Below are 12844 nucleotides of genomic sequence, written 5' to 3'. Positions count from 1 at the left end.
GAATACGAAAACCAAAACATCCAACATAAACAAATGCTTTATTTTCATTTTCGTTGCAACAACAGTTCGACTTGACGCTGACAATAACAATCTGCGTCTATCGAACCTGTGGTCGAATGTGCCTAACCTTAACTCTATTAGTCCAATATTATTCTACATAGAGAGGAAAGATTCAACATAGAGAGAAAAGATTCGACATTATAGAGAGAAAAGATTCGACATTATAGAGAGAAAAGATTCGACATAAAGAGAAAAGATCGCTGCTGGAATTGGGTGGGGGAAGTAAAATGAAAATAATGATGATGATGATGATGAATGTTATTGGCTGATTGTAACCAAAGAGGAGGAGCAGTAAAATTGCTAGAGCTAACTTGACAATTTAACATGAACAACGAAGATTCAACAAATCATCGAAAAACATACAAACAACGGATCTGTCATTGAAGGCTTATGGTGTCTGTCGAAAGTTCTAAGAAGATTCGACAGAGCAGCTAAACTGTACGATGCTGCAATCGTATATTTCTGGTCAAATGCTCAGCCCATAGGCTATAGAAAATGTTGAATGTTGGTTAAATAGTAATAATAATTAATAAATATAATTATTACTAGTCATACAAGATTCGTATTCTACTATAGCTTTTAGGCGGAACATTCGACCGGAAATGTACGATCGCAGCATTGTACAGTTTCGCTGCTCCATCGAATCTTCTTTGAACATTCGACACACCATAAGCCTTTAATGACAGATTCGACCTTAATTCATTCAGATTTTCAGACGAATGCAATTTCTAATGAAAAACAAAATAGATAAAAATGAATTTCGGGATTAACTAAATTAATTAATTTTTTTGGACGAAAACAAAATTCTGAAACAAAATATTTCAGTGTGCCCATGTCTACTGATTGGCAGAGATCTGGGTGTGGTTACGTTCAATATTCAGCATAAGTCAAGCAAAGGTTCTCCTGCTTTCTTGCATTACATTTTTGCAAAACTTGTCAGATGGCCAGATCTACTGCCTAGAAATGTTCTTTTGTATCCCTCTCTGATTTAGTTTTGCTGTTGGAGGGTCTTGGCTTTCCTCTACTTCATGGCTAAGTCCTGACAATCGCCATTCCAATGTAGAATGAGGCCTCGTACACACGACCGAGTTTCTCGGCAAAAACCAGCAAGAAACTTGCTGGGAGATATTTTTTCCCGAGGAAACCGGTCGTGTGTACATTTTCGTTGAGGAAACTGTCGAGAAACTCGACGAGCCAAAAAGAGAGCAAGTTCTCTATTTCCTCGACGGGAATGGAGAAACTTGCTTTGTCGAGTTCCTCAACAGCCTAACAAGGAACTCGACGAGGAAAACAATGTGTTTCGCCGTCGAGTTCCTCGGTCGTGTGTACGAGGCTTGAGACTATGTTTAGCCATGAAACCATAACAAGTAAGGTCACAGAAACAAGGTGAAACTAAATCAGAGAGTGGCACAGAAGATGCGTTTCTGGCTAAAGGTAATAGCAGGTATCCTATGTCGTATGCTTTTAGGTATGGGTTTTACATTGAAAAAGTACACTTAAAGCAAATTTCTAAATGTAACATTTATTGTGCAGGATGTAATCATCAACTTACACTATCCATATTCCAGCTGTTGCCCATACCATCACCGATATCGGCAAAAGAGCCCATGCCCACATAATTTACAATCTAGAAATAAAGTGATTAAAGTTACTGATATAAACTCAATAAAAAATGCAACAATAAATACACCATATTAGCTATAAACACAGATATGGTGACATGGCATACTCATAAAAGGGTGTTTACTTGTTGAATAAATATTAGATAAAGTTGACTTTAACCCAACATTTGCTGATTCCTACAGACAAATACTAACAAATATACCTGGCTTTATTCATACGAACACTGAGCTAATGCGTAGGCTGAAAAACTGCCTGGCAAAATGTATAACATGAAAAATGACACTCATCTGCCAAAACCAGCTTTAGGACTGGTTTACATCAGCTGCTGCGGCTGTGTAGGGTGTGATGAATAAACAATAAAGTACTAATGTGCTACCAACGTGTTCAACAATAGTTATTAGTAACAAAGTGCTAAGGGCGCAAAAGTGAAAAGTGTAAACAGCAGCCAACTTCTGTAGTGTTGCCAACACCAGTAAAATTGTGTAAAATATTGAAGTAGCGCTTCATAAATAAGTGCTAAAAAGAATATACTAAAAATGCAACAAATCTACTGAATATATATTATCAACTTGATAAAGTCATGTGACAGTGACGCAATGCGTCGGGAGGAGGAGCTTAGTGACGTTATTTCCGGTTACGGCCGTGACCCGGAAGTCCCCGCATTTTTGATGCTGTTTTACCTGTTTGGCATTTTTTTGCCATTGTATTGTCATCTAATAATTTTTAAATTAATGGAATCATATATTTTTTAAACTACTACACTGTGGAGTTCTTCCTTCTTTCTCATTTCAATATATGATAACTGCAGTGGTCCTTTGTCCAGGACTCACCAAGGAAATAAGGAATCACTGTCTGCTGGATACCCATTGATTGATGCACGATTAGACCCATTGGGGTCCATCTATGAGGTGAAAGGCTGGTACTATCGAGGGAGGACATGATGATTATTTCTGTGTTACCTACTTACATCTGCAGATTGGGACTCCCTTACACATCCCTCTCCCCATCTTGCCCCATTGTGTTAAAGAACCAGCCATCATCCAGATACACTATATTGTCAACCCCCCTGAAAAACAAAACTACACCACAATCCCCCCCCCCCCCCCCAAATGATTTGAACCAGTGCACACAGCAAGGTCCATAAAGACATGGATGAGCGAGTTTGTGCTGCAGGAACTTGACTGGCCTGCACAGAGTTCTGACCTCAACCTGATAGAACACCTTTGGGATGAATTAGAGACTGTGAGCCAGGCCTTCTCATCCACATTAGTGCCTGACCTCACAAATGTGCTTCAGGAAGAATGGTCAAACACTCCTATACTTTGTGGACAGTCTTTCCAGAATATTTGAAGCTGGTATAGTTGCAAAGGGTGTGCCAACTCAATATTGAACCCTACAAACTAAGACTGGGATGCCATTAAAGTTCATGTGTGTGTAAAGGCAGGCACCCCAATATTTTTGACAATATAGTGAAAAGTAGGGCTGGGGAAATTAAAGATTAATTCCTCGATTAATCTTTAATTTTTTTGATTGATCAAAATTCTTTTGATCGATCAAAATTCTTTTGATCGATCAAAATTCTTGACGTCACTGGACAGCGAGACTTACCCTGCTGGATGTGAGCAAACTGCACCCATTGGATTGAGGTACCTTTGCATCTGTGGAGCAGGAGGATGCATCAGGCTCCATCAAGGGAAGGGGGCATAAATAACCATTGTTTTCCTGTCCTGTGCAGACAATTCTTTGTGTATCGACAACATCTGTTCAGTGCAAAAGGCTGTTCAGTTCTTCAGGGTATATTGTCAATAAAATGCGATCATGTCTGCTTCCAGAAAATGTAAACACTCTGGTATGTCTGTGTGTCTGCCTAAAGTGATGCCTACTTGCCTACTATAAAGTGACTGACAGTCAATATACTAGATAAGTTTTATAATTAAAGTTAAAGTTTAATAAGAAAAAATTACTTACGTCAGTGCTACAGTTTGAATTTAAAACTTGTGAACTGTGAAGTGAAGTCATGGATTGTGGAAACTAACTAGTGTCGGGTGATTGTATATAGTGTATACCACATTTACCACTGACTAATGCAGAGTTACAATGCAAGGAGATCAGCTAAAAGTAGTTGGATCTGTAAGTGCGTTATCATTAATCGAAATTAGTCGATTAATCGATTAAAGAAAAGATTAATCGAACACGAAAATTTTAATCAGTAACAGCCCTAGTAAAAAGGCAAAAACTCATAAAACACAGTTCAATTTTCTAAAGCAAAGACAGAATTCTGTCCTGACCTCAAAAACAGTCAAATTATTCTCTGTATCAACGTTCTACCATGTCATTTCTTATTAATATTAATAGCTATTTTTATTTCTTGCATTTAGAAACAAATGCAGTACTCTATTTAGTTGGCTAAAACCATCTACTGTGAAATATTATTCCATATTCTTATAGATCTTCTCCTCTTAGAACCTTGATCATTTAGAGTATGAATCATTAATCACAACTCTCTGAATATGGCTTACATGATACATTTCTATCCATGTACTGATTTGCGCTATCCAAGCCTATAAATATTACCTTGCAGATTATCATGTGGATAGGAATGATGTCAAACATTTAGTGCAAATTGATTACAGCTATCTCTTTGGAGCTTCTGCTTACTTCTTTATCAAAAGAAAATAGATTTGTTTAGAAGCTTCTTGTCTTACATAAATCCACGTTTGCTACTGGGAGAAGTACGGTGTCTTATTGGTCAGCACGTATGGAAAACACCTTTGGAAAGCAGCATTGTCAATCCGAGGAGAGGATAGTGTTGGAGCCACTGGCAGATTTAGATGGAGTCGACTAACAAATTAAAGCTGAACTCCAGCTAACACTTTAGGCAGTTTCAGCAACGTCTTTCCCTTTTCCCTAAAGCTGAACTAAAGGCCCACATTCTTACTTTAGTTCCAATGGTTTAATGACCACAAGGTCCCCTGCCAGTGCCTGCATCTTCTCTATGGGTTCTTCTGAGTGACAGTCTTTGGCCATTTTTATTGGTAGGTGCGGGATCATCAATGCCCTGACCCCCAACCCCCCCCCCCCCCCCGCATGCACCAGCAGTGTGCTAGAATGTAAGTTGAGCTGTGCATGCCCACATCCCACAGCATCCTTAATAACCAGTGACAGAGAAAGGGTAGCATACAGGGACAAGCACTTTATCGCTCACTGTATGCCAATTTGTAGTAGGTCTTAATTACCTCCAGCTTTGTTAACTACGAACTTATTATTTTACATTTGGTGCAATAATAGCACCACTTTGTAAAAGTGACGCTATTAAGAACTACCCAAATCTGCCACATGTGTCGGTAAACGGACAACAGCAGGAATTTTTAAATCTGGGGCAGCCCATTTTAAAAGATCATACAACCAGGAAAGTGTCAGTAAGGATTTATTGAATTCCCCAAAGGTGTCACTGCCTTGACTTATTCACTTGTGTGAATGTAAATTTCCACTGAAGCTGCTGAGCTCTGTAAACATGAGTTAAGGAGAAACATGACCAGGCCATTTTTTTGCTGTTCGACACTGTGCTATTTTTACTGGTAATTGCACAGACATGCAAAGCTGTACCCAATTGAAATTCTATCATTCTTTTCACACACATAGGCCCGGATTCACAAAGCACTTACGCCGACGTATCTCGAGATACGCCGCGTAAGTGTAACTATGCGCCGTCGTATCTGTGCGCCCTGCCCACAATCTGATATACGCCTGAAAATAGGCTGCATACGACCGACGTAACTTTCCTACGCCGGCGTATCGTGGGCGCATATTTATGCTGGCCGCAAGGGGCGCTCTTATTGATTTTCTATGCACATATGCAAATGAAGGAGATACGCCGATTCACGAACGTAGTTGCGCCCGGCGCATAATATACGCGGTTTGCGTAAGGCGTACGTCTGGCGTAAAGTTATTCCACATATAGGAGGCGCAACTCATGCAAAGGTATGGGCCAGGGAACAGAGCCTTCGTATTTTACGCCGTTTACTTAGTACGTGAATAGGGCTGGGCGTAGGTTTACGTTCACGTCGTAGGCAGTGATCCGTCGTATCTTAGGGAGTAGTTCCGACGGGATTCTGCGCATGTGCACTGGGTTGCGTCCACGGTACGGCGCATGCGCCGTTTGTTTTAAGGACTTCTATAGCGCTTGGCCCATCATTTGCATGGGGTCACGCCTCATTAGCATGGCTCACGCCCACTTCCACCTACGCTGGCTTACGCCGAGGAAGCCCAGCGTAGATTTGAGAGCGAGTGGGAGCACTAGCTTCATGAATACTGTGCTTGCCTCTGTGAGCTGCGTCGGCGTAGCGTATATTAGATAAGCTACGCCCGCATAAATATGCGCCGATGTATGTGAATCCGGGCCATAGAGTTTAGCTTTGCAGGGATGAGAAACTGACAGATCGCCCCCTCTGTACAGAACTCTGTATTGTTTACCAACGTAGAGCTCTGGGCTGTGATTGCATGCAGCCGATCAGCATGTCGTGAATCTTTGGCCAGGATTTGCTGAAAGGCTCCTGCTGTGTACAATCACAGAGGAAGCTAGATGGTAGGGGGCGTGCGGCATAAACCCAGAAGTAGGCAGCGAACATACAGGTCACTTTGCCTACTGCGCCCCTGTACATTGTGGGCGGGCAGACAAGTGGTTGAAAAAAATTATTTGAAAATGAGGTTTTGTTATTACTGGTCATAATAAATAAATAAAATTGATACAAAAGCACTACACATGCTTTTTATCATTATTTATAACACCCTATACAAATCAGCCCTCACAAAGGCTCATTGTTCTACTGGTTTAAATTACATTTGTGTCTGTTTTTTCAGGACTCTTTCTATGAAGACATGTCCCTTATCTCACTAATCTATGCAAACTCTGTAGTTTACCACTTCCATGTACTAAGATCAATACAGTCACATAAATATGTGCTGGGCCCAGTCATAAAATTAAAAGTTGTTACTTTGGTTAGCGCACCTTTGCGTTAAATAAGTTCTATGCACATGCATGCATGTATGCACACACACTTGCTCAATTATTAACTAGATGGTGAAAACGGCATTGTTCATTAAAAAAATGCAAATAATTGCTAACAGGTAAGTGAGTTGGATCAATACCTGAATTACAAAACTCTAATGACCTTTGAGCTGCCTGATAAATGCATTTCTGATGTTTTGACCATACTGCTATGAACTCTCTGCCAGTTATTTTATCTCATCTCATACTCATCATTTTAATATCTCATACCCTTGCTTCACCTTTAACTTTACCTGCCAGTAATAATCTCCCAAACACCCCGACAAGGTCTAACGATAACACCGAGACCTTGAATCCTCCATAATACTTGGTGGGGATTACAGCCAAGTATGGGGTACTAAAATTGACAGATAAGCAATAAATTGCATTGTGAACCCAATTAATTATGAAACCGCTCTAATCACTTGGGTTCCAGGTCACCAGGCAATTTTCTGTCTAAAGGCCCATACACGCGATCGGATTATCCAACGGGAATTGTGTGATGGCAGGCTGTTGACGGAAAATCCAACCGTTTGTATGCTCCATCGGACAATTTTTGTCGGATTTTCCGCAGACAAATGTGGGATAGCGTGCTTTAAAATTGTTCGCCAACAAATGTGTGTTGTCGGATTCTCCGATTGTGTGTACACAAGTCCTTTGGACGAAACTCCAAAGTACAAACACGCATGCTCAGAAGCAATGCTCACCATAACACAACATTAGCAGAAGTTGCCCAAAGGGTGGCGCTAAAGAGCTGAAAAAACACGTAGTTTTGTGTTTGTGGCTGACAATTCTTTGTTGTTTGTATGCAATACAAGTTCCTGGCCAACGCCCTTCAGACAACAGTCCTACTCTTTGTCCGCAGAAAATCCGATCGTGTGTATAAGGCTTTAACCCCCAAGGCATTTTTTTTTTATTTTTTTGCCGATCTGTTGCACACCGTGGGCCGGATTCAGATACATTGAAGTATCTTTCGGTGCGGCGTAACGTATCTCAGATACGGTACACCGCCGTAAATTAGGGCGCAAGTTCCGTATGCAGAAAGAACTTGCGCCCTTAGTAACGGCGGTGTAACGTCTGTGGTCCAGCGTAAGCCTGCCTAATTCAAATGGGGATGATGTGGGCGTGTTTTATTTAAATGAATGGTGACCCCGCGTACTTTACATCTTTTACAAACGGCGCATGTGCCGTTCGTGAAAAAATCCCAGTGCGCATGCTCGAAAATACGCCGCAAATCGTCATTGCTTTAGACGTGAACGTAACTTACGTACAGCCCTATTCGCGAACGACTTACGCAAACGACGGAAAATTTTCAAAACTCGACGCGGGAACGACGTCCATACTTAACATTGGCTACGCCTCATATAGCAGTTTTTATAGTAGTAGTCCACCCTAACTTATTACGCATTGTTTTTTCAGGACCGATAAGGCTTTAATATGATGGAACATTTGGAGACATAAATTAAATCTCATTGGTTTTGGTTGGGAGTAAATGATAATAAAAAAATAAATAAATAACTGTATTGTAACTGTACTGTGAAATTGTTCCAAATGCAACGCAACATATAATCAACAAAGTATACTGATTAAAATATCACATTAGTTCAACTTATTTGCAACATAGAAGAATGGAAAAGCTAAAAGTAAACTTGAGTTTTTTTCCCTTACAATGCCACATTGCAACACACGGAGGGGAAATAAACAGTTTGCGTAAATTGTTAGCATAACATTAGGATAAGATAACGTCCGAATGGCAATGGCGCACTGCAGGAAGGTGACTTTCTCAAAAGGTTTAAGCTTTTTTTTTTTTTAAAATGACACAAGCATTTAGTTTCTCTACCACTTTAGAGAATGTCCCAACATGTTTCTACCTTTGTGTTATAAAATTCTTACAGGTGCAGCTGCTTTGAGCTCAGTTCCTACTGACATACATTTGCACTTTGTTTCTGTGTGGGGGAGTCAAGACATTAGCACTGCTGGTGTACTGTTGTACTGGATTAACAATTAACCACTTCCTGACGGCCGTACGACTTTATACGGCCGTAGGGTGGATCTAAATTTTTAAGTCATATACCTCCATCCTGGAGCACTATTGCATTTTAATTGTCAAGGTGCAGAACTAGATTTCACCTGCAGGATAAATTAAACATAAAAAACACCCACATTTAAAAAAAAAAGGCAACCTGAAAGGAAGAACTCAAAAGAAGAGGAAGATTGGTTAAGCAGCACAGTGGCTAAATGGTTAGCACTTCCGCCTAGCAGCACTATGGTTTCCGGTTCAACTCTCAGCCCTAGCACGACATTACCTGCTTGGAGTTTTCATGTTCTCCCAGTGCCTATGTAGGCTTCTTCCCACGCTCCAAAGACATGCTGGTAGGTTAATCCTGTCTAAACTGACCCTAGTATGTGCGTTAGGGACCTTAGTTTGTAAGCTCCTTGAGGGGCAGGGATTGATGTGAATGTATAGAAAATATCATAAACAGCAGATTACTACTAAATATCTAGTAAAATGCATTAACAGTAAATCACTTATCAAAAGATATAAGAAAAAAAAAAAGAATGAGAAAACAAAAATGTATAAATGTTCAGAAATGTATAGCAGCTCTAATCAGTTGCTCATTATCATCCAACCTATTAGAGGCCACCATAGGTGTAGCAAAAAAGTGTAGTATTCTGTGCAAGAACCCATAGTTCTGCAGGGTATAATGTAGAGAAATGTACAGAAACATAGAATAGTTACAGCATAAAAAGAATGAAGTGGTCCATGTTTTATTTGAATTTTTTTGTATGAGCATAGATTTATGTACCGTATATACTCAAGTATAAGCTGACCGAATATAAGCCAAGGCACCTAATTTTATCACAAAAAAATGGGAAAACGTATCAACTCGAGTATAAGCCTAGGGTGTCCATCTGCATGCCTCACTGTACCTCACTTTGCCTCACTGTGTCCATGTGCGTGCCTCACTGTGCCCATGCCTCACTGTGCCTCACTGTGTCCATGACTAGACTTTTAACATGGGAGTGTGTAGAAGGGGTGCCCAGCTTTGAAAAATCGGTGCTCCCCGGCCGTGGGTCCCCCAGACATCAAACTTTGTACACTTGTAGAAAAAGAGTCGGGTTATATGTGTGCAAAGTTTGGCCGGTACAGGGTTCCCAAAGTCCGGGAGATCAGGCGCAAAAAAGGTGACTTGAGTATAAGCCGAGGGGGTCATTTTCAGGACCAAAAAATGTGCTGAAAAACTTGGCTTTTACTCAAGTATATACGGTGTGTCTCAAGCATGTTTGAATCCCTCAATTGTTGACTGACTCACTGCCTCTGCTGGAATTCTATTCCAAGCATCAACTATTATTTGGTAAAATAATATTTTCTAAGAATAATTAGCTTGAGGTCATATCCCCATGTTCTTGATCTTAGATTAAAATTGAAATACTGCTCTTCAGAACCTTATTTCTTAATGTTTTAAACATATGGGCAGGTACATTGTGGTGTGATGTCAGAAAACACTCAGAGTCCAGATGTAGAGAAACATGAATATATTGAATTTATGAATATATTGTAATTGAGGTTCTGTAATACACACCAAGCCTGGCGGTAAGACAAGGAGCACTTATAGATCAGCAAGGAGGTTCAGTACCAGAAGGTCACAGATGTGCCGACAGCATCTGTCCCAAGAAGCAGAATGCGGCCTGGTCAGTTCATATCCAAGTGGGGAGACTTTCAAGTAGGTTGGTGTGTCCCGGCCCTTTCTCTACTCCTCAGAACCTCTCCCTGAAACTAAGCACTGTCCCTGACAGACGGATAACTTGTCCCTATTCTAGAAATGCTTGCCAACCCGGGAGCCAGGGTCTTAAATAAACTCTTCCTGACCCAACATGGCCTCCAGAATTACATGGAACGCCAGCATCCAGTCGGATAGCTGTCCCTATGACCCAGGAAACCATAGAGAAACTAGGGGCCAGATCCTCAGCCAGCGGTGCAAATTTAGTTTGTCCTAACTTATGTCATTTAAGTTACGTTGCCCTAAGTTGGTGTCGTAAGTGCCGTATCCACAGCGCATTTGCGTCTAAATTTGCGCCAGCGTAACTTAAATTCAGAGGCGTAAGGCGGGGTTTTTGCAAGTGGGAAGGAAGTGGGCGTGCTTCATTGTAATGAGCCGTGACCCCATGCAAATGAGGCGCCGGCCGTACTGCGCATGCGCGCACGAATCGGGACCTCACTGGGCATGTGCAGAACTGGTCTCGGCGCAATCAGTGAGATAGGTAAAAGGCCAAGTGTACTTAGTTTGAGGATCGCCCTGTGTGTAAAAAGCACCACACACACACACTTCCCTTGCAAAAGTATATCCCATTGTTCCCCTTCCATGAGCAATTTGCTTCTGCTCTGTTTGTTTGTGTGTTGGTAAGTTGTGTTTGTGAGAAAAGTGTTTGAGGAGTTGGAGAGTCTAGTTGTTGTTTGTTTTTGAGAAGTGTCTTTATTTATTTTGTTTGTTATTGTTTTTGCTGATTGTTTTTTGGTGTTTGTTTTTTGGTGTTTGTTTTTTGTTTGTTTGTTGGTGCGTGTTTGTTTTTGAATTACTATTAGCTGTGTCCTTGTGTGTTTAGATTTTGGTTAGTTTTTTGTGGTATATATTTTTGTCAGGTTTTTGGGTGTGTATTGTAGATTGTTTGTCGGGTGTGTTTGTTGTTGCTGGGTGGTGTATGTGATGCCCCCCAAACGCAGGAAGCTTAATTTCACCCTGGGAGAGAAGCAAATTCTTGCTCGGGGCATTGTGAAATATGGGCGATTTCTGCATGGCCCTGAGAGCCAGAACACCACCCCGGCCAGGAGGAGGCAGCTTATAAAAAAAATCACCGACCAGATCAATGCGGCGGGGGGGGGGGGGTAGACTAGGACCCCCGCTGGCATACAGAAAAAAATAAATGATCTGAGAAGCGTCGTCCGGAATAAGATGGCAAGGATCGACGCCCATACCAGGGGCACTGGAGGAGGGGGACCCTGCCCAGTCAGACTGACGGAGGAGGAATGGGCAGTGGCCCAGTGTTTCCACCCACAGCAGGTGGTGGGCCTGCCTGGCTATACGTCAGATGTTCCTAGGAGGACAGGTAGGTTTTTTTGTTTATTCTCTGTTGATTAGCATGTGTGGGTGGGGGAAGGGAAGATGTGCCAAGTGTGTGGTTCCTCAAACATGTGATTGTTTTGTGTCCTCCACAGATGGCCAGGAGGTTACACGCCAGGAGGTTACACGCCAGGAGGTTGCAGGCCAGGAGGTTGCAGGCCAGGAGGTTGCAGGCCCATCGGGCCAGGCTGCAGCACCACCCCCAAGACAGGCTGATGATGAGTCCCAAGAAGGGCAGGATTCCCCAGGGGAGGGGATTGGCCAAACCTCCACTCATGAGGAGGTTGAGGGGGAGGAGGTTGAGGGGGAGGAGGATGAGTGGGAGGAGGATGATGAGGGGGAGGAGGAGGAAAATATGCAGATTGGCCGGGAAGTCCTCCTGGCCACTGATATGATGACCTTTGAGTCTTCCCCTGAGACTACCCCTGAGGCTGGCACCAGTCAGGCCACCATCAGGGGTAGCCCCTCCCACTTCTCCCCCAACAGGCCTCCAGTCACCAGGGTCACTCTCTCCCCTCCTCCAGGCCCGCAAGACTCAGCGGCAGCCAGGGGGCCAACCCAGGAGACCGTGGCTGTGGGCGAGCGTCTGTCGGCCAGTGTGGTGAAGGACAATGCCCGGCAGACCCGCACTCTTGGAAAAATACTGGAAAAACTTACGCAGATGGAGCACAGCCAGGGTGAAATGATGGAGGCACTCGGTGATGTGGCCACCAACTCAACGGCGGTCATTACATGTTTGAACGACATACAGACCGCCACAACGCGCGTGGCCCATGAGCTGAGTGCCCTGACCCAGGCTGTGCAGGACAATACAAGGTCTGGCCAGGCCAATGCGGCTGCCCTCACTGCCTGTCTCACTCGCATTGCAGGGGCCATGGAGGGCAGGCCAGCAGGGGCGGCTCCTCCTTCCCCAGCTCACCCCCCCCCAGGAGGCTCCTCCTTCCCCAGCTCACCCCCCCAGGAGGCTCCTCCTTCCCCAGCTCAACCCCCCCAG

At 42.9% G+C, this 12844-nt stretch overlaps 1 protein-coding gene across 3 annotated transcripts in view; it reads right to left on the bottom strand.

Annotated features, from left to right (window-relative positions):
* The window catches only part of TMEM150B (transmembrane protein 150B), a 66405-nt gene that overhangs the window by 15456 nt on the left and 38105 nt on the right, over nt 1-12844 (bottom strand). For all 3 annotated transcript variants that reach the window (XM_040325715.1, XM_040325714.1, XM_040325716.1), the window contains one exon: nt 1613-1687. In XM_040325715.1, coding sequence (XP_040181649.1) covers nt 1613-1677 — 65 coding nt within the window. In that variant the 5' untranslated portion in view covers nt 1678-1687. The remainder of the gene's footprint in view (nt 1-1612; nt 1688-12844) is intronic.

The sequence above is a fragment of the Rana temporaria genome, chromosome 10, assembly GCF_905171775.1.
Source record: "Rana temporaria chromosome 10, aRanTem1.1, whole genome shotgun sequence".
Classification (NCBI taxonomy): domain Eukaryota; kingdom Metazoa; phylum Chordata; class Amphibia; order Anura; family Ranidae; genus Rana; species Rana temporaria.
The sequence above is the reverse complement of the archived record's forward strand: the minus strand, read 5'-3'. Positions and strand labels throughout refer to the sequence as shown.